The sequence below is a fragment of the Saccostrea echinata genome, unplaced genomic scaffold, assembly GCF_033153115.1.
Source record: "Saccostrea echinata isolate AGI-Se365-2 ecotype Australia unplaced genomic scaffold, CSIRO_AGI_Sech_v1 ptg000012l, whole genome shotgun sequence".
Classification (NCBI taxonomy): domain Eukaryota; kingdom Metazoa; phylum Mollusca; class Bivalvia; order Ostreida; family Ostreidae; genus Saccostrea; species Saccostrea echinata.
The window spans coordinates 16,734,131-16,756,953 of record NW_026889761.1 but is presented as its reverse complement, the minus strand read 5'-3'; the positions used below and the strand labels follow the sequence as shown (position 1 = coordinate 16,756,953).

The window sequence follows — 22,823 nt, the reverse complement described above, 5'->3', positions numbered from 1 at the left end:
GTGGGCAATCGTTTTCGAGTATTCAATTAACGACTTGTTGACTGCTATTTGGCAACTACCTGACGGTCAACTAGATATTTTAGTATGGGATGCTTACTCCTCCATGGCACCTGTTTAGAGGTCTGTGTTTGCTCTGCTCCAAATGTGTGTTATTCTAATTGGCTTTTAACGTTGATTACTGTTCGTTATCTTTAATTTCATTACGTTCACTTGGGGGCAAAAAAAAAAATGTCTCAACTAGAAATACGACGGTAGTTTCACCAGACGTTCCAGAAAAGTCCTGAAAGGAATCGTGTATAGTCGTCCCAAACAAATAAGGGAAATTCATTTTGCTGACTTGTATTTCCATAACTGAAAGTACATGGGAATTTTTCTTAATTCTATAAACTACAGATGGTGTCAAGGTGTCAACATTATTATTCAGCTTGTCATTAAAACCATACCGGTGAGGAAACCAAAGGCATTATGCAATGAAAAATTCATTTTTTCACTTAATTTTTAATCATTAAATTTAATTAGTCACAATGTTTTTGTTTAGGGGATTATTAAGCAAAAACTTACAATCATGCATATTCATTAAAGCACAACAATATCTTCCGACATCCTCCTTAAATATTTAGTATAATTCTTTTGAAGTAAAATTTACAATACGATACACAGGGTCTGTGTTTTTTATTATGTTTACGATTCGTATTTTTTACACAATTTATGAGTCGATCGTTCAATGTTGCTTTCACGGGTTTCTGTAAGTCTCACTAAGGTCATATATCATACACACAAACACGACTAGTTCTTTCAAATGATTTATTTTATTTGATAATTTAACAACAATACAGCTATCTGTAAGAAGTAAAATCTGATCAACCTTTCTCTCTTTTATGCATCAAAAATGTCCCATTAAAACGACATGGCTATTGATGGAGGATAAATACTGGATACCCCCTGTTTATGTGCACTTGCTTGAGGTCGATTAGATGTTGTTTCTGATCCCCATGCTATGACAGAATCTTGCCGAATCCTGTTTGATGACGTTGAATTCTCTGTACGTTTATGCTTTCTAAGAAAAGAAAATGTTTAATTCTAGATAGAAAGAAAAAAATTCCTGATGTAAATTGTCGAAATTTTTTGTTACCTTTAATCTTCAGAACATATTGTACGTTAAATATAAAACATTCCCAAAGTCTAATGTTCATTTCATTACGAAAATACTCTTAAAGAGATTTACCTTTTAAGGGATCGGTACAAAAAACAAATGCATACAGAGTTACAGAGTGCTATCAATAGGAGACCAGACAGTCCTCCCACAAATAAGAAAGTACGCTTGTCAACTGAAATTCAAATTGGTAATTAGTTGTGAATTTAGATAAATATAATCATGAATCTATATATCAAATTATGTCAGTTAATGATTTGTTGCGGACTGAAAGTTTTAATCGTCCATCTACAAAAAGAGTACATTCATAAATTATGAGATATATAAATGCAAAAGCTTCACGCACCATGATATATTAAATCTACAAATAATTTTTATATCTACACAGGGAAAGCTCTCACAACCAAGAGAAATTCAAAGGTCTTATTAAGGGTGAATGCATAAGACATGTGAGAAATACCAATTACACTGCGACTCTCATAATTTAAGTAACACTTATCAAAGTGACGCAACTCTGATTTAAAAATAGATCTTATTATCACAGGAATGATTGGAGCAGACAGAAATGGACGATAAAGAAAACAACAAAGAATCAAAACTCCCCAATGTACTAGTTATGGTTGCAAAAAATAATCCAAAAATCAAGAGATTCAAAAGATGCATCTTAAAATAGCCGTTGACTCCATCAATACATCTTCCATGGATACATGGTTCACTTATACACATATAAATATATAACTCAAATAATAAAAACAGCTAATTAATACAACAATTCTTCATACCCTCTTCCCTCAACTCAATGAATTACCTTCATATATTGCTTGACATAATTATATGTATAGTCAATCCTACGATAACAACATTTGGTTTCTTTTTTTTTTTTTTTCATTTTTATGACAAATGGTGTAAGAGGAGGAAAAAATTTCAGATTATTAAAAAAAAATCGAATGCTACAGAAAATTATCACTGAATTTGAGGCACGTATCCATGCAGAGACATTATTCTAGCATGTTTTTAAAGAAATTTTATATGAAGTTTGTTATTGAAAGACCTCGAATATCAACAGAGGACATCGTTACGACGAGTAGATAAAAAGTAATGCTTTTATAGTATTTGTATGAAAATGCTCATGGCCTCAAGCTCAAACATATATTTTGTCACCACATGTAGCAAAGGCTATGAGGGTTAAAAATGTATTTCGAATAATATCCCATTCTCCTTGACATCCAAACGCATTAATTATCATAAGTATTATTATTTTTATTTTCAATTTCAGAAACCTTATAATTGGTTAAGAAGAGGAAAATAACCTATCATTCAAATATTATTTCTTCATCAAAATATACACAGATTTTGGACTATTTCACTGTTAATCGTCAATTAAAGATGTAAGCATTTAAAGTTTAAAAGAAATACTAATTCAGTAAATTATCAATTAAATATTCTTATAAAGTTAATACTGCTTAATATAAATTAACTATGGTTTTATGTTTTCCAGGAAAAAAATATATTCAATAACTCCCTCTTTATTTTTACCTGTTTCACATTGCTGCCCGGTATAACCCGCTGGACAGACACAAGTATACCCGTTTTTACGATCAGTGCAGACACCATTAACACAGGGATTGCTTGCACAATCATTGATATCTAGGATTAAAAGAAAGGACTCTTATGTAGAGTATCCATAGGTGAAGACCTTTCGAGATTCTTACTTTAAAGCCTTCTAGAAGTTAAAGTAATGTAAATCACGAAAGGATACGTATGATGAGTAATATATAGCTATTTTTGTCAATGAGAGTATCTCATTGACATTTAAAATTTTTTGATTATTTTCTGCTTTTAATTATCATGAAAAACTGTATTGATGAACAAAATTCTTTACATAATTAGTAAAATAAAACTATAGATGTTAATAACTCATTTACTTTACATACTTGCAATATATTTTCAATATAGTACGGTAAGTAATTACACATTTTGTTTACCATGATATGTTAAGAACATAACCCTAATTTTGAGTTGCGTGTCTAGAGACGTGCATTAAATGATATTTGTAAAGAAATAATTCATGAATATTTAAAGATCTCAAATATCAACAGGAAACCAAGTTTTGCAGATATATAAAATTCTATGTGACAAGCAAACCTGTTTTTATTGTACTTATACCCGAATGAATTTCCGATAACTCACGTACTATTTTGTTTCCACATGTAGCTACAACTTAAGATACCACAAAACTACATTGAGACTGAATTCCCTTTTCTCTCTGACATCTGAGATTGTAAATTTTGCAATCAAAAGTATAATTATAAATTTGATCAAGAAGAGAAAATTACATCACTATAACTTTGGCCAAGGAGAAAAAAATACACATTTCTACCAAGAAATTTTTCTCCATCAAAATATACCCAAAGTGACGGAACATACAATAATAACATTGAGCCTTTGGCAGCAGGCAGAAATATTCAGTTTAATTTATATATAACAATACTAATTTAATACGAATGAGTATGAATTATTCATGCTCTTATATATGTATCTAGTAAATCAGAATATTTTCACGTATTTTAATGTATTTGAAATTACGTTCTATTTAGTTTTACCTGTTTCACATTGTTGTCCTGTATAACCTGCTGTACACACACAAGTATACCCATTTGTATGATCAGTGCAGACCCCATTAACACAGGGATTGTTCGCACAATCATCGATATCTGGGAAAATAATGGTTAGACTTAAATACAGAGGCTCCAGAAGTTAGAAAGACAACACATTTCCTCTTGCGTATTAAAAATGAAAGTATTGAAGATCGCGATAGCATTAGGAGTATGCATAGATTTTTTTCTTCACAGTTAGACTAATATAGAGAATAAGTTTGATTTCAGAGGTATGGGTTCTTTTCCCTTGATTTTTTGATTAGCAACCTTATCTATGTAATTAAGCGTATATAGAGAATATTCAACGTTTTGTAGATGAATATGGAATTTATTTCACGAGTGGGACAGGATTTTTCTATATTTTTAAAGGAAGAGTGAAAATATAAAAAAAAAAAAATCCTGTCTCACCAGTGAAATAAATTCCATATTCATTTACAAAAAAATATTGAATTTTATGTTTATTACATTTTCTTTGAATTTCACTTTGACTCTGTCTTTTCGTAACACGTCATGGCTAAGCGATTGCGAGATTGAAAAACGTTGTAAACATGGATTATCAACAACATTTTTGAGGAAACTTTGGTAGTTTTAGTTTCCGTCAGGAAGGGTCAGTCACTCTTATAACAAGTGTCTTATAACAGGCCAGGGATTAAAAAAAAAAAATAAAAAACCACTCTTCGTGAAGGGAAGGAAAATTGAGAGTTTTGCCGCACTTCTGATATTCTCACACTGTGAGAATACCATCTTGATATTCTTTCATATTGTGTCAGAATATCACTTTTATTCAATAAATAAATTACAGTATTTCACTGTTGAAAATGTAATAAAATAACAACAATTTATTTATCAACCGTATCTTAATGATAATCTGGTTTGTAATTGGATATATTTTTACCTGAAGTTACGGCCAGTAATTTTTTTTACTCTAGAAAATTATCCTTAATTTCGAGACGCATGAAGTGATAAGTCCATCACATGAATATATTTGATAAAGAAAAAATTCACAAAGATTTCTTATCTTAACATCTTAAATATCAACAGAAAACACAGTTTTCAAAGTAGGAATCTTACTGGGCGATACCAACCCTTTTATGTTTGTTTGTTTTGTTGTTAAACGTTCCTTCAAAATTTTTTAAATCATAATCAGACGCCACAACTTGGCGGTGGAGGGCTGCAAATTTAGACCTACGATGAGCACTTACGGCCTATGAGCAGTAATGGCCCTTTTTCGTGCGAGTACCTACTGCTACACTGGTTTATACGATCTCGTCCAAAGGACCGGTCTCCACGTCACACAGTGAGTTCGAACCCACGACGTAAGGATGAACTCATTACGCCGCGACTCTAGTGCAAATGCAAACGCTCTAACCACTGGCATTCAAGAAAGGTTACACATACATTGTAGGTATAAATGATCTATCAAACATCCGTAAATATTATCTATATTCTGTTAAAAAATAAAATAAAATTTTCACTTTTCAAAAATAACTTGATCCGACTCTCACTGCACATATCATTTTACCATGATGACGTCATGCTGACAAGTGCATTCCGATCATTAGCTTGTTTATATCTTGTTGTGTTAAGACAAATATGAATGCAGTGGTAAGTTTTGATGTAGTTTGATACTTTTATACAATTCAAAAGTGAAATTATTTTATATTTTGCTATTATGAGGAAGTGTATCTTAGAGCGGTGTCAAAGTACACTTATTGGCAAACTTCTGTTCTTCGCTTTCAAAGTATGTAATAAAAAAGTTGAAAATAACGAACAGAGCTTGATCTCAAAAAACTACAATCAATTGATACAAATGTGTGAACGGGGCATACATCAAGGACCCCCGACAATTCCAGAGGTGCGAACAGATTTCTAGGGGGAGTAAGTATCCCCTGTTCACCAGTCGATAGCCCTATTATTAATCAGATAGAAGGAACATTCCATAAAAAATAGTAACAGACCATATCACTGTAAGCGATAAGAGAAATCGACGTTTGATAGCAGGTAAAAATATGCCGTGAATTTATGCATAACAGTATTTAATTTCTATTAATGCTCATCAATACTAATATACCACCCGTTATATGTTGTTCTACGTATCCAGGAAACAAAGACATGCATCTAATCGGATTTTTTTAATGTTATCTAAAACATAGTTCTCTCTGTTACCTGTTGTACATTGTTGTCCTGTATAACCCGCTTGACAGGCACAGATATACCCGTTCGTAAGATCAGTGCAGACACCATTCGCACAGGGGTTGCTAGCACAATCATCGATATCTAGGATAGGAACAATAGACCAACTATATTTAGCGACTATTTGTCATATGCGATCATTAAATTTCCTCCTCTGAATTTTTATTATATTTCTTCTGAACTCAGCTACTCCCTGTGAAACGAGACATGCAATCTTCATTCGACAAGAATTGTGTTAAATGTGTGTACGTTTATGCATCAAAAGATCTTGTGGGTTTTTGCTATTATCGTAGTTTTTTGTTTTCCTTTCCTTGCAATAATGGCACGAAATCTTTTTCCCCATGTACTGTCGCTTACGAGATCACAAAACTGTATTTAGACTAAATTTCCAATTCCATATTTTCCCCTGACATCGGCAGTGTTATATTAATTTATTATCTGGAATTTTCAGAATCTTCATAATTTGGCTAAGAAGAGAAAATACAGTCTGTTGAGATTTTATTCTTTATATCAATATTCGAAAGAAACAGAACAGATCAAAGTAAGTAGTCAAAAATAAAAATCAGAATGTATAAGTAGGTGGGAATATTCTGATAAATCAAAAAGTGAAGATAACAAACAGTAATCGATCACAAAAAAAACTCTTTAAAATAATGCAAATCTGTCAACAGAGAATAAAACACGAATCCCTGGAAATTCCCCGGTGGTATCAAGTGCCTAGGAGGAGTGAGTATCTCCTGTCGACCGGTCGCGCTAGCCAATATCCCTATGTAATCAATAGGTAGACAGAATAGTCAAATTTATTATAAAACCAAGTGTCTAACAATTGGTATGAAATATGTCTATTAAATTAATGGCTAGTGACAGCATAAATTTGGTCATTATAACAGCCATATAATATCCGAAATGCTAACTTTAAAAACGCTGTTGTTAAAAACCGTCCAACTCCAAATATACTGTCAGTGTTCCATCTCCTTTTAAAACTGGTCGTACTAAAAGTATGCTTTTGACTATGATCTTGAGTATCGATTGATTTGGAGAATGTATATACCCTATGCAGTTATAAAGTTATGGTTAGGTAAAAACTACTGAATAAGAATTTACCGCGCCCTAGTTATTTCTCCATATTTTCAGGAAAAAAATATCAAATACGACATTTGATTGTTAAATTTCTAGGGATTTTACCTGTTTCACATTGCTGTCCTGTATAACCCGCTGGGCAGACACAAGTATACCCGTTTGTATGATCAGCGCATACGCCATTGACACAGGGATTAATAGCACAATCATCGATATCTAGGATTAAAATGATAGGACTTAACTACAGATGTTCCAGCTACAATGGACTTTCTCTTTGAAATGAGCTTGAAATGGAAGAAATTTAAATTACTATATATACCACGTCCATTACATGAATATGTTTGGTAAAGAAAACTCATGAAACAAGTTTAATAGAAATTCGTTCAGAAGAAAAGGGAGGGGGGTCATAGAAAGATATTCATCAATGGAATAAAAATCTGATTGCGACGGCAAAATGAGTTTTGACGTCAAGCGTAAATTTTATGTGCGTTGAAGAGAACTCCTGTGCAGATTAAAGGAACCGCCAAAAAAGGAATCTAAATAAGAAAAATATATAGGGCTTTGTTTTATCATTGGCATGAAATATGGTATATTTTTTTCACTTAAATTATTCAAACAGTGTGAAACCAAAGGCGCCAGACGACCATCAATTATTGCGGATTAAATAAGGTGGACCTGAGGTAGAAAGTCGGTACAGCATGAAGCTGCATATGATTTTGATGGTATTTTACACTGGGGTAGCAACAACGCATATCTATTTTTCAAAGAATCGTTTAAGAAAAGAGGACGTTTGATTTCCTTTGTGTTTGATTGATGACAGAAAAAGAAGAGTTAACTCTTCCCGATCGTTTCAATATGAGAAAAGACTCTAATGCTGACTTGCCTTTAAAACGACATAGCGATGATCCCTTCGTACTGCTCTAGGTCAGTGGTCATATGCAAGTTTATAATTTCACCGGGACCTATCTAATAAGAAAATTATTGCGAATTTTCATGAATTTGTCTTTTTATTTTAAATAGGAAAAGTAAAAGTCTCAATAATTCCTGAACAGCCCTCTGTTTTCGCAAAAATACGTTCTTAGCATTCTTTTTTCATAATGCAGCTAGAGCTAAACAGATACAAAAACTTCGTTCAGTTTGTTTGTTTAACGTCCTTTCGATAATTTTCACTAATATTGAGACGCCACGACTTACCGGTGGAGGACTGCAAATTTAGACCTGTACTAAGCACTTCAGGCTTTAGAGCAGTGAGGCGTCTTTTCCGTGCAAGCATCTACTGTGAGACACGGGGTCTCGGTTTATATGATCTCATCCGAAGGACCTGTCTCAACGTTCCAGTGTGATTCGAACTCGCGACGTGAGGAAAAACTCCTTTCTCCGCGATTGTTGAACAAACGCTCTGGCCACTGCACCACTTGTTGCGACAAATGCATTTTCTATAATTTCCCATTTCTCCTTAAGATTTCAATTTTTCTAAAAGCACCGTAGTTTTCGTTGAGGAAAAAATATGCAAAAAATAACAGACCATATAATTGTATGTAGTCGGTCATATCTAGCAATCTTTTGAATTTAGGGAGGAAAATTCAATTTAATTTATGTATCAAACTCTTAATTCAAAACTGATCGATATGAAATTACCATGCTCTTACTCTTCTCTAGAGTACTCAGGGAAATATTAACATATATTTTATAAAAAAAAATGTTTAACGTATCTTAAAATAAAGTTTTATTTTATTTTACCTGTTTCACACTGTTGTCCTGTATACCCTGCTTGACAGACACAAATATAGCCATTTGTAAGATCAGTGCAGACACCATTAACACAGGGATTGTTCGCACAATTATCGATATCTAAGATTAGAATGATATTATTTAAAGGCATTTCCTCAGTACATACAGTACTAGAAATAAACATTTTGTAAATCACGGTAGAAAGGTAAATATGCGTTCATTATTTTAGAGGTATGGGTAATTTTCCTTATAAAAAAATAAATCTATCAACAAAATTATCCATGTTGTTAATATAATGACAAGTTGTTTATTTATTAGAATTCGATGTAATATGATCATTAATTGGGCTTATATTTACGATGTGAAATTCAGAGATACTGTGGAATCATCATTGTTCGTGGGGGGCCAATGTTCGTGGATTTCGTGGGTCACCCGTACCCACGAATTTACATCCCCACGATTGTTGTAAACATATTAATTCATTAAATCTACCGTATAAACGAGTAACGCACGAAATTAAGTCCCCACCAACAAGTAAAATTTTGCTTGCCCACGAACATTGACCCCCACGAATTAAAATGATTCCACAGTAGTAAAAATTAAGAACGTTTGCTGGAAAATTATCACTAATTTCGAGGCACGTAAATTGATAAATGTGTTTGATGAAAAAAAATAATAACTCGGACATATTATAGAAAGACCTCGAACATAAGCAAAGAATACAGTTTTGCAAATTTTTGAAAGCTAATGGATGAACACGTCTTTTTGATGCGCTAACCTTGTTTTTTTATTGTACTGGTTCTTGAATGAACTTTTATTAACACATATATCCCCATTCTCGCGCATTGTTGTTCAGTAATGTGTACTAGTGATTTATGAACATTTAAATCTGTATTTAGCCGTCATTTCCGATGTCTAATCTCTCTATTATATCTTGAGTTTTAGTATTTTTCTATCCTCTTCTCTTTTTTGCAATTTTCAGAATCACTTTAATTTTGATTAAAAAATAGAAAATGCATTTATCTGCCAACTTTTTCACTTTCAAAGAATGCAAAAAGGTATCGGACCATATAACTGTAACAATACTATGAGAGAAATCAACATTTGGTACATGTAGCAGGTAGAAATATGCAGAAAATTTAATGTAAACGATATCTGATTTTATGCCGGCCATTTTTATTACCATCCCTTAATGTCATTCCTACATATCCAGGAAACAGTAACAAGCACTTAACTGGAATGTTAGATGTATTCTAAATATCGTTTTCTCACTTCACCTGTTTCACAATGTTGTCCTGTATAACCCATTTGACAGGCACAGGTATACCCATTCGTATGATCAGTGCAGACACCATTAACACAGGGGTTGATAGCACAATCATCGATATCTAGGATGAGAACTTTATACAGTCAAACCTGTCATAGACCAACTATATTTAGCGACTTCCTATCATATCCGATCATTAAATTTCCTCCCGTGACTTTTTTCATTATATTTCATCTGAACACTGCGACTCCATGTCTAATGTGACAAGCGATCATCATTTTTTTGCCTCAAAGAAGTCTAAGACTTCAATGCACTTGAATTCCATCGCTGTTTTTTGATAACATATATAATGAAAAGCTTACCTCCCCCCCCCCCCCCCCCTTTGTCCCCTTTTTTGCAGAAGGATGTTTACAAAAAACATATTGATCAAAGGAAAATTTCATAATTTGTGATTTGTATTAGATAGAAACCTGTTGCAATAAGAAACATTTTAAAAGTAACTTCATGCTTTAAATGGCTTCGACAGGAACTGTATTAAATTTGTGTACGTTTGTGCAATCAAAGATCTTGCATTTTCTTTTTTCATTATCGCCCTGTTTTTTTTTTTCTTCTTTTTATGCATAATCATGTTATGAGGAGATTTTTTCCTTTACATTTTCCTAAAATTGTGAAACATGATAAAACAAATTGTTTTTACAATAATAGGAAAGCAATTGTACAAGAGAATATTTGATGACTATATTATAGTCAAGAAGATTGAAAATGATTCACAACTTATGATGAAGGACAGGGAACAGGAAAACAAGTAAACAGGTACATATATAACAAGTAATTATTCATGAATATTTCTTGAAAATTGTTAGAATATAATTCCCTGAATTAAGAGGCTACCAATCATATGTGACTGTTTTAGCATTTTCTTTGATAGGTCGCTTGACTGTAATTTGAAAATGCAGAGTTTACGAGGTCAAAACGACAACTGGCTTTCTCATTTTAAAGGTACTTAAATTCAAAGTATTGAAAATCATGGTATAATTAGCAATGGATATTTTTGTAGAAAGAGAAATATTCTTAATTTGATACTAATACGAGGAATGTTCAGAAAGTTCGTGGACTACCGTCATAACTTTTTTTATTTAACGTCATATTATATCCAAATTTAGAAGAAATATTTCAACAGTAAATTCAAATGATGTGTATTAAGAAATTTTAAAATATCGTGGTTTATTTCAAACTTATTAAGACTTTAAAAATGCGAAAATCGGATCACGGAGCAGGTCAAAATTTTGTAATTTACAATCAAGACACTAAATAATGTCTGAAGTCATATCTTCTGTAAAATGACACAAAAACGGAAAAATTCTACACGTTCAAATTAAGAATTGTTTCATCGTTTCTGATTCCAAATTATGACTTAATACTTTGCTTCGTTGAAAAGAAATCAGTTTCAGAAGATAGGTAGTCCTCATTGAAAATGGCAAAAAAGATGACGTCGTAGAACGTCACGGAGCAGCAATAAACCAAACCATTTTTTTCTCGTACTCTTCAAAACTCCAGAAGAAAAACTATGAAAATGCCGGAGGAAGTATGAAATATATCAAAAGCGAGTCATGAATGTGTGTGTACATGGTACAATCGGAATTTGATTGATAGACTACTCTGCTTTGACGATAATGATTTGTGAGAAAACAGTTCATCTGTAAAAAAAAAAATATCAAAAACATTGAAAAGTTAGCAACATCACGTAAAGAGTTTGGCGCTTCACAAATGCTGATCTTGTGAAAGCACACTTATGCAATGAAAAAATATATCATTGACAAACAAAATGATGGTACTGGAACAATCCTTAGCAAAGTAGATTTCAAGTGATAGAGAAACATTTTTAATGAGTGCACTGGTATTGGGGAATACTGTGTGAAATGTATAGGGATAGTATTTTTGAGAACCTCATGTCGGTATGTTTTTGACGCTACAGTGTTTTTGAGTTTGCTCCCTGGTTACAAAACGTGTTGATTTTAAAATTAAATAACATGAATTCTTTTAAGTCACATGGAATGAAACTTCACACTGACACAAAATAAATATTTTAACATATAATAATGTGCTCATCTTAAATTTCTTGAAGATAGTATAAGGAAGATTGGCATAGTCCACGAACTTTCCGAACAACCCTCGTAATAGATATATATTATTTCTGTGAATTTCCTTATGAAGAAGTGTATCGATGAAGACAACATATCAGTATCATGATAACAGAACAATGAGTTTATAAATTTATTACATGTTCAACAGTGAAATAAAGTTATTGAATGAATAAAAGTGTTTTTGTTTTTGAAGACGATATTTTTTCACAGTGAAAATTATCAAAAGTGATATGTTGATAGTGAAGATATCAAAAGAGAGGTAAACTCTCATTACTCTGTTGGAAAATGATTATAATATATGTTAACAAGAGTGTATAAATCGTCCTGACAGAAGCTGTCAAAATTTCGACAATTTGTTGATAACAGTATTCAAGTTCAGAAGTCCATTAGAACTGTACAGATCGTGAAAGGAACAAACACAGACCTTTAAAAAACAGAGGTAGGATCAGGTGCAACGGAAAAGAAAGCATCCCCTGTCAACCCGACACATCCGCTGTGTGCTTCTTGTTTTGATAATGAAAATAATGGCCTTAAAATATGTATGAAAAAGGTTAGTCAACATTCGACTTAACGATAGTTTGTACTATTTGCTAAGAAGGTCATTGTGTCGACAATAGAATTTGCTCAATGTTGACTTTAAACGATAGTCTTTATATCATTTTATCATCCACTTATTTATCAATAGCTTGTCTCATCTTAGAATCCGTTCGTAGAGACGCTCTTTTGTATCGAATAAATTTGGAGACATAAACTCCATATGTAGGGGATAATGGTATATTCCAACATAAATAAGGAAATAGGACGATAGGAATATTGAGGTCATCACGTTTATCATAATATTTTGCTGATAGTTTGCCATGAATTCTTTTTCTAGTAAAGTATCCAAAGTCTAAATGTATACTCTGTAGTATATTTATTTCGAGTTCAAAGGGATGTATCGAATCAATTTATGAATGAAAATGGATATTGTCAATTGACAAAACGACGTCCACATATCTTAATGCAAAATTAAAGACCACAGCAAAAGACTTCTTTTTTCATGTAGAAGTCCTTGTGTAAATTTTGCTTCATATGAATAGAAAGATACGTCTGCTATTAACTTGGCTCAGTTCGTACCGAGCAGAATTCCAACAGATTATTGGAAGACTTTATCCTCAAAAACTACATAGATATTGTCGATCAGAAACTCAAATATCTTTTTTATTTCAGCTTCAGAGTTCTTGTTTGTCTTCTATGATTAAACAGAATGTTTTTAAGAAAATAGTTCTGCAGATGGCCAATGACAAAATATGGTATTTACGAGTTTCATTTTAATTGAAAAGGCAGCTATGAAAATCAGAAACCTGCACTTTCATTAATCATGCGGAATGTTTTGCTTAGCTGTTTCTACTCACAACCGCTTAACCATAACTTTACTGTTTCCGACACTGCGTTACTAAAAGACTGCAGAGACAAAAAGAAAATTAAATAAAACTTATAAAAGAAAATTAAATACTTTTGCAAACGGATATTTGATTGATTTCACTCCTGAGATAGGATTTTTTTTACATATATTTTCACTCGTGCCTTCCCGTGATAGAAAAAATCGAAACGTCCTGCTCCACTCATGAATAAATTCAATCACCAACTTAAATAAATAAAACCCCTCTACCTCTCCAATATTGTTTTTTTTTTTTCAATGCGGGAAATAATGACAGAAGTATCTTCATGGAGTATTCTCTTTTTGTACGAAAATTGTATCCAGAATAAAGTTTCCTACATAATTGATACAATAATACGGGTTTGGTTTAATTGCCTGCATTTTAAAGACAATATGGTCTTAAATCTGGCATTTTTTTTTACAATGTGATGTTTCAGTAATTAAAACCCTTTACTTACTCCAGAACATCATCATTTGTTTTGAGGAGTGTGAAGTGATACATTACATAAATAGACAGACAGACAGACATTCCTTATTTCCTCTTTAGTATAGAGATTGGTTCTATCCTATTGAAAAACATGCTGCATCACAATAATTTGGCTAAAAAGAGAAAATCCTATCTGTTGAGATTTTATTCTCCATATCATATTCGAAAGAAACAGACCAAAATAGTAAGTAGTCAAACATAAAAGTATGCATTTTCAAACACGCGGATATATTCTAATAAATGAAAATGTGACGATAACAAACAGCTATTGATTAAAAAAACTCAAAATAATACAAATCTGTAAACAGGGCATAAAACACGGACCTCCGGAAATTCAGGAGGTGGTATCAGGTGACTGATATATTTTGGAGAACATACATGTGTATATTCATGTACTATATGCAGTAATAAAGGTTAGTGTTTGTAAAACTTAAAAAAACAAACAAACAGACAAAACAAAACAAAACAACCCCCCCCCCCCCAAAAAAAAACAACAACAACAACAACAAAAAAAAAAAAAACAAAACAAACAAACAAACAAAATAAATAAATAAATAGATAAAACAAAAAACAAAAACTACTCAATAAGAATTTATCACCCTCTTGTGTTTTCCCATATTTTCAGGAAAACAATAACAACTACTTAATTTGATTATTTGTTAAATTTTTAACATTACATTTTAAAAAAATATACCTGTTTCACATTGATGCCCCGTATAACCTGCTGGGCAGACACATGTATACCCGTTTGTGCGATCAGCGCATACGCCATTGATACAGGGATTGGTAGCACAATCATCGATATCTAGGATTAGAATGATAGGACTTTATTACAGAGGCTCCAACTACAGCGAACTTCCTCTTTGAAAAGAGTTTGAAATGGAAGCAATTTAAATCACTGTACATGACACGTCCTTTACATGAACACTTTTGGTAAAGAAAATTGTCCTGAAGACTTATCATCAAGAGACCTTAAAAATTCAGTAGGGAACATATTTCGACGATCTCTGACTCCTACTGGACGACAATACCTTTGTGACGTGTAGAACAAAATTTAATAGTATCTATACCTGAATAAATATATAGTTACTTTAATAGTTTAACTTCCTATTTCTCCTTAACATCTGAGAAATATCTTTTTTTCTATAGTATATTGCTAAGTCAATAGTAGGGGTACCCGGCGCAGTTACGAAATCGGATAATGAAAGGAAGCACTACGTACTAAGTTCTGGTGGACCCATAGTACATGGGGAAAATTACATGTATATAATTTTTCCATTTTTATTCTGGCTTCATCATTTGCAATTTTGATAGAATATCGATAAGAAAAAGGGAGATCATAAAAAGATATCCATCATGGAATAGAAATCTGATTTCGACGGCAAAATGAAGCTGCAGGCATGCATAAATTTTGTGTGCGTTGGAGGGCAAACCTGTACAGATTAAAGGACAACATTTAATTTCTCAATGTGTTTAAGTCATGTCAGAAAAGGAAGAGTAAATGCTTTCCGATCGTTTCAATATGAGAAAAAAATCTACTGCTGACGTGTCATAAAAACGACATAGCGATAATCTCTGCCGACTGCTCCAGATCATTGGTCAAATGAAAATTTATAATTTCAACGGGATTTATCTAATGATACTATTAACTAGAAATTGTGCACATTTGTTTCATTTGTTCTTGGAAATAGTGGCGAATTTTAATGAAATTGTCTCTTTGTCTCTTTTAACAGGAAAAGTAAATGTCTCAATAATTCCTCGTACTCGCAAACAGCCCTCGTACTCTCAAAAATACTTTCTGAGCATTTTTTTCACTATGCAGCTAGCGCCTAACACATCAAAAAACTTCATTAAGTTAGTTTGTTTGTTTAACGTACCTTCGCGAAAATTCACGCATATTGAGACGCCACCACTCACCGGTGGAGAGCTGCAAATTTTGTCCTATACTCGGCACTTACGGTTTTTGAGCTGTGAGGGATCTTTTTCGTGCCAGCTCCTACTGCGAAACGGGACCTCGGTTTACACGGTCTCATTCAGTACTGAACGATAAGAATTAACTATGCTCTTACTCTTCTCTAACGTATTTAGGAGAATATATACTAGTATTTAATAGAATGCTTATTGTATTTTAAAATAAAATTTTATTTCATGTTACCTGTTTCACAATGTTGTCCTGTATAACCCGCTTGACAGACACAAATATACCCATTTGTAAGATCAGTGCAAGCACCATTAACACAGGGATTGTTCGCACAATCATCGATATCTAAGATTAGAATGAAAGGATTTTAATGCATTTCCAAATCACAAAACGTACTAGACATAATTTTTTTTTTTAAATCACTGTATAAAGGCAAGGGTTTTTATTTTTTTTTCAATTCTTTTCTCTCTCTCTTTCTTGCAACGTTTTAGATTCACTTTGATTTTGGTTAAAAACAGGAGAGAATGCAAAAAGGTAATGCAGAAAAAGTTATGTATAACGACCTGATTTAATGCTGACGAATATCAATATACCATCCCGTTGTGTCATTCCTAAGTACCCCGGAAACAATAAAATTGTTTTATTGGTATTTTACATTGTATTCTATAACATCGTTCTCTCGCATTTTACCTGTTTCACAATGTTGTCCTGTATAACCCGCTTGACAGACGCAAGTATACCCGTTTGTACGATCAGTGCAGACACCATTGACACAGAGATTGTTCGCACAGTCATCGATATCTAGGATTAGAACAAAATAATTCGAAAATGCAGAATTTATGAATTCAGAACGACAACTGGCTTCCTTACTTATAAAGGTATTTAAATTAAAAGTATTGAAAAACAAGGTGTAAAGGGGAATAGGCATTTGTCGAGAAAGAAATAACGAGAATTTAATACTTATAAAAAGGTAAGTATTATTTCCTGTTTTCCTTATGAAGAAGTAAATAGATGAAGAAAATATGAGAATAAGACAATGGTTTTTATACATTTATTACATTATAAACATTGAAAGGAATTTATGCATTGAATAAAAATATTTTTTAAAGGTGATATTTTTTTTATAGTGAAAGATATAAAAAGTGAGGTAAACTCTCAATTTTCATTTCTCTCACGAAAACCGTTTTGTTATGAGGTAGCGACAGTAAATAAATTTTATCCCGACACAAGCTGCAAAAAATCTCTACATATTGTTGCTATGATTAAATATGGGGATAACGAACAGTAATAAATTTCAATAGTCAATTGGAACAATATATAAATTCGGAGCAACACAAATACAGACGTCTAAAAACATCCGAGGATTTCAACTCTTCTAAGAAACTATTAACTTTCTCCAAAATATCATCACTTGTTTCGATGCGTTTGAAGTGATAGGTCCATTTTATGAAAATGTTTGGTGAACAAGAATTTCAGAAAGAGTAATTAACTAAAGAGTTTGGATATCAGCAGGGAACTCAGTTTTGTGAATATGTGAAACTTACAGTTACTTGTTTTGAATATTACTCATACTTGATCGAATATATGTTAACACCTATATCCACATTCCAACATACTGCCATGTTTCCACATGTACCTGTCTCTTACGATATCATAAAACTGTATTCATACTTACTTTTAAATTCTTTTTAAATCCTAACATCGGGGGTATTATTTATTTTTTTATTTGTAATTTCCAGAATCACTATATTTGGCAAATAGGAAATCTTATCTGCTAAGATCTTTTACTTTACATCTGTATTCAAATGGTCAGAGAGAAAATCAAAGCAAATAGTCAAAAATAAAAATCAGCATTTGTTAGTAGACGGAAATATTCTGATGCATAAAAAAGTGATGAAAAATAGTGATCGATCACAAAAAACTTAAACACAATTCAAATCAATGAAAAATGGTATAAATCACAGATTCCCGGAAAGAAATTACAGGGGCGGGATCAGGTGCTGAGGTGGAGTAAGCATCCCCTGTCGACATGTCACACCTCTCGTGAATCCTTCGTATTCATCAGGTAGAGGGAAATATTTCGAGGCGCGTGATTTGATACGTCCATTACATGAATATGCTTGGTAAAGTAGATTTTCAAGAAGACGTATTATCCAGAGACCTTGAAAATCAGTAGAGAACATAATTTGCGAAAAAAAAAACTTTTGAAACTTTGAAACTTAGTCGACGACCATGCTTTTGTGACGTACAAAACCTGTGACATACAAAACCTGACTTAATAGTATTTACACCTGACTGAATACGTAATTACTCAAAAATATGCACACCTAGCATTTCATCATGTACCTAGAGCTTAAGAGATCACAAAACTGCATTTAAAGTAATTCGTATTTCTTTTTAACATCTGAGATTTAATTTTCATTCAATACAATGTTTAGAATAGAATAACTTTGATAAGAAGAAAAACTCACTTATCTGCCGATTTTATCGAAATATGCAAAAAGTAATACCATATAATTAAAAGAAGTAATTCATAGCAAGCATTCTTTCGGCAGTAGGTAGACATGTAAAATTTAATTGATGTATAAGATAATTCAATTCCGGTTAATATGAGATTACCATGCTCTTTCTCTTTTCAAACGTATTCAGGGAAATTTTAAGATATTTCTAATTTGAAAATTTATTATATTTTCAAAATAAAATTTCATTCTATTTTACCTGTGTCACATTGCTGTCCTGTATACCCGGCTAGACAGACACAAATATACCCGTTTGTAAGATCAGTGCAGGCACCATTAACACAGGGATTGTTGGCACAATCATCGATATCTAAAATTACAATGATAGTAGTTTAATGCATTTTCTTAAAAAAGTACTAGAAATGAAAATTTTATAAATCAAGATATAATGAAAAGAATGCGTATATAATTTCAGAAGTTTGGGTAATCCCTCTCTCTCTCTCTCTCTCTCTCTGAAAAATGAAAAATTTATGAACAAAATCATTCATATTGTGAAAGATCATGGCAGATTGTTAATTTATTGTATTTTAATGTAATATGATCCTTAATTGAGCTTAATTTTACGATGTGAAGTACAGAGATAGTAAAAATAATAACTTTCGCTGGAAATTTATCACTAATTTCAAGGCACATAAATTGATATATAAATATGTTTTATGAAAAAAAAATAACTTCGATGTATTAAAACCTCGAAAATAAGTAGGGAATACAGTTTTGCCAATGTGGGAACCTACCGGACATTTTGAACCACAAAACCTGTTTTAGCTGTACTAGTTTCTGAATGAATATATATTAACAAACATATCCTCCTTTTCTCGCATTGTTTTGTAGTAATATGTACTTGTGGTTTAATGAGGAAACAAAACTGTATAGAGATATCATTTCCAATGTCAAATTTCTTCATTACATCTTATTTTTTATTAATTTTATTCTCCCACCCCCTTTTTGCAATTTCAAGAACCATTTAATTTGGGGAGGGTGGTACAATTATTTGCCAACTTTTCTTCCGCTTTCAAAGTATGCAAAAAAGTAACGGATTATAACATTGTAAGTAACCAGTGAGAGAAATAAGATGTAATCAATCGGTAGCAGATAAAATATGTTGTAAAATTTACGGATAAAAATGTTAAATGCTGATCAACATTAATATACCATCCCATTTCGTGTTTTCCTACGTATCCAGGGAACATGCACTTAAATGGAATGTTACATGTATTCTAAAACATCGTTCTCTCATTTTACCTGTTGTACATTGTTCTCCTGTGTAACCCACATGACACGCACAAGTATACCCGTTGGTACGATCAGTGCAGACACCATTAACACAGGGGTTGCTAGCACAATCATCGATATCTAAGATAAGAAGAATATAATGTGAAAATGAAAAGTTTTCGAGGTCAGAACGACATTTGACTTCCTCATTTAAATGTGCTTAAATTCAAAGTATTCAAATCCGTGATGGAATTGGCGATATGCTTTTTTGTAGTAAAAGAATGACTTGATCTTCAAAAACTACATATTTGGTTATTTTGTTTTGGACAAAATGTTGTCGAATTTTCATAAATTAGTCATGAATTGCTCTCTCTCTCTCCCTTATGGAGGAAATATGAATGTCTCAATAATTCCTAAACAGCCCTCGTACTCCCCAAAATGCATTCTTCGCATTCTTTTTTATCATGTAGTTAGAGCTTAGGAGAACACAATAAAGTATAATTTACTATTTAAAGTAACGGACCATATAATTGTACGTATTCAGTCATAGCAAGGAACGTTTTAACAATTGGAAGAAATATCCAATTAAACAGATACTAGTATATTAAATACTAAATTCAATACTGATTGGTATGAATTCACTATGTCTCACGTTTTTCGAACGTATTCAGGGAAATATTAACATATATTTCATTCGAAGCTTTATTGTCTTTGAAAATAAAGTTTTATTATATTTTACCTGTTTCACATTGTTGCCCTGTATACCCGGCTTGACAGACACAAATATACCCATTTGTAAGATCAGTGCAGGCACCATTAACACATGGATTGTTCGCACAATCATCGATATCTAAGATAAGAATGATGGGAGTTTAATGCATTTCCTAGTTACAAAAAAGTACGAGAGATAAAAATTTTATAAATCACGACATAATGGTAAATATGCATAAATAATTTCAGAAGTTTGGGTTATTCTCTTAAGCTGGAGTTTAAGTTCGTTGTTTTCGTGGTATGAAGAGACCAAGAATTTATATCCTCCACGAAATATAACATGTAAATTGCCTAACAACTCAACACTTTTTCAATCACAAATTCAAATCCACAAAAAAATATTCATTCTCAAAACGCAAAAATTTAACCTCACGAAAATATGTGATTTTTACAGTATGTGAAACCTACTAGACGAACACGCCTTACTGAAGCGCAAAACCTGTTTTAATTGTACTCGTTCCTGAATGAATATTTAATTTAATAACACACATGGCTCAATTCCCTCACATTGTTTTTAATAGTATGTACCTGTGGTTTAGGAAATAGCAAAACTGTATTTAGGATTCATTTCCAATTAATTACATTTGAGGTTCTATAAATTTTCTTTTCTTTTCTTTCTTCAATTTTTAGAATGATTTTAATATTGGTTAAAAAGGAGAAGATACATTTTTCTGTATTTTATTCACTTCAAAGAATGCAAAAAAGTAACGGGCCATATTCTGTTAAGTAACCAATGAAAGAAACCAGCATTTAGTAGCAGGAAAAAGTATGCTGTAAAATTTAGGCATAAAAATATTTCATTTAATGGTGATCAATATTAATATACCATCTCGTTATATGTTTTCCTACGTATCCTGGAAAAATAAAACATGCACTTATGTATTCTTTAACATTGTTCTCTCTCATTTTACCTGTTGTACATTGTTCTCCTGTGTAACCCACATGACACGCACAAGTATACCCGTTGGTACGATCAGTGCAGACACCATTAACACAGGGGTTGCTAGCACAATCATCGATATCTAAGATAAGAAGAATATAATGTGAAAATGAAAAGTTTTCGAGGTCAGAACGACATTTGACTTCCTCATTTAAATGTGCTTAAATTCAAAGTATTCAAATCCGTGATGGAATTGGCGATATGCTTTTTGTAGTAAAAGAAATTTTAGAATTTTAAAGGAAATAAAAAAAAGAATAGACTATTTTCTCTGATTTTCCTTATGAAGAAGTGTATCGATGAAGAAAATAATTCGGTATTAGGATAATAAGACAATGGCTCTATAAATTTCTTATATTTTAAACAGTGAAATAAATGAGAATCAAAATAATTTGAAAATGCAAAGTTTACGCGGTCGCAACAACTGCCTTCCTCATTTGAAAAGTACTTGAATTAAAAGTATTGAAAATTATTGGGATAATGGGGAATATGCTTTTTTTAGTGAAAAAAAAATATTGAGAATTTAATAGAAATAAAAAAGGTTAAAAAAGATTATTTCCTCAATGGGTTAATACATTTATTACATTTTGAACAGGGAAAGAAATTTATCCATTGTTTAAAAATGAGTTTTTTGAATGGAGATATTTTTTCACAGTGTAAATTAAATGCATTTTTCACTATGAAAATACTAAGAATGAGGCAAACTCTCATTATTTATCCATCTCACGAAGAGTGGCTGAAAATACTCTTGCTATAAGGTAAAAAGATTAAATAAACCATATTGACATAAGTTTATTTTTTCCAAAATCTTGATATTTATATTAATGTCTCAAAATAGCAAAGCTGTTTCTACTCACAACCGCTCAACCATGATATTTTCATTTCTTTTCTATATAAAAAATTACACCGATTAAAAAATTATCCATATATTAATAAGATAATAAGATAGTTGGTTTACAAATATTTACCATATTCTAAATGCAATACGATCTTTTTTATGGGAAATTTATTTCAATTCGATTTTCAGATTAGTTTAAAAAAAATAATCGTTTATTTCGAGGCACCTGAAGTGATGTCTATTACATGAATATTTTTGGGAAAGAAAACTTTCAGGAAGACCTATTATCTAAAGATCTTTAAAATCAGTAGGGAGAATAGTTTTGCAAACCTGTACAATTTACTGGACGACCATGCCTGTGTAACGTAGAAAACGTAACTGAATTGTATTTATATCTGAGTGAATATATTGATACTCCCATATATCCAATACTTCGCATTCGGATTATACGTCTCTAGTTGGAGCCTGACGAAACACAGAACTATATTTAGAC

The 22,823-nt window shown here is 32.0% G+C and overlaps 1 protein-coding gene across 1 annotated transcript in view; it reads right to left on the bottom strand.

Annotated features, from left to right (window-relative positions):
- Nucleotides 1-2,630: 2,630 nt before the first annotated feature.
- Nucleotides 2,631-22,823, bottom strand: part of LOC133185087 (fibropellin-1-like) — a 44,542-nt gene continuing 24,349 nt past the window's right edge. The window contains exons 13-25 of the mRNA XM_061320144.1: nucleotides 21,467-21,577; nucleotides 20,524-20,634; nucleotides 19,815-19,925; nucleotides 18,772-18,882; nucleotides 16,744-16,854; nucleotides 16,288-16,398; nucleotides 14,827-14,937; nucleotides 10,092-10,202; nucleotides 8,824-8,934; nucleotides 7,189-7,299; nucleotides 5,977-6,087; nucleotides 3,757-3,867; nucleotides 2,631-2,800 (exon numbers count right to left, since the gene is read on the bottom strand). Of these exons, the coding sequence (XP_061176128.1) occupies nucleotides 2,631-2,800; nucleotides 3,757-3,867; nucleotides 5,977-6,087; nucleotides 7,189-7,299; nucleotides 8,824-8,934; nucleotides 10,092-10,202; nucleotides 14,827-14,937; nucleotides 16,288-16,398; nucleotides 16,744-16,854; nucleotides 18,772-18,882; nucleotides 19,815-19,925; nucleotides 20,524-20,634; nucleotides 21,467-21,577 (1,502 nt within the window). The remainder of the gene's footprint in view (nucleotides 2,801-3,756; nucleotides 3,868-5,976; nucleotides 6,088-7,188; nucleotides 7,300-8,823; nucleotides 8,935-10,091; nucleotides 10,203-14,826; nucleotides 14,938-16,287; nucleotides 16,399-16,743; nucleotides 16,855-18,771; nucleotides 18,883-19,814; nucleotides 19,926-20,523; nucleotides 20,635-21,466; nucleotides 21,578-22,823) is intronic.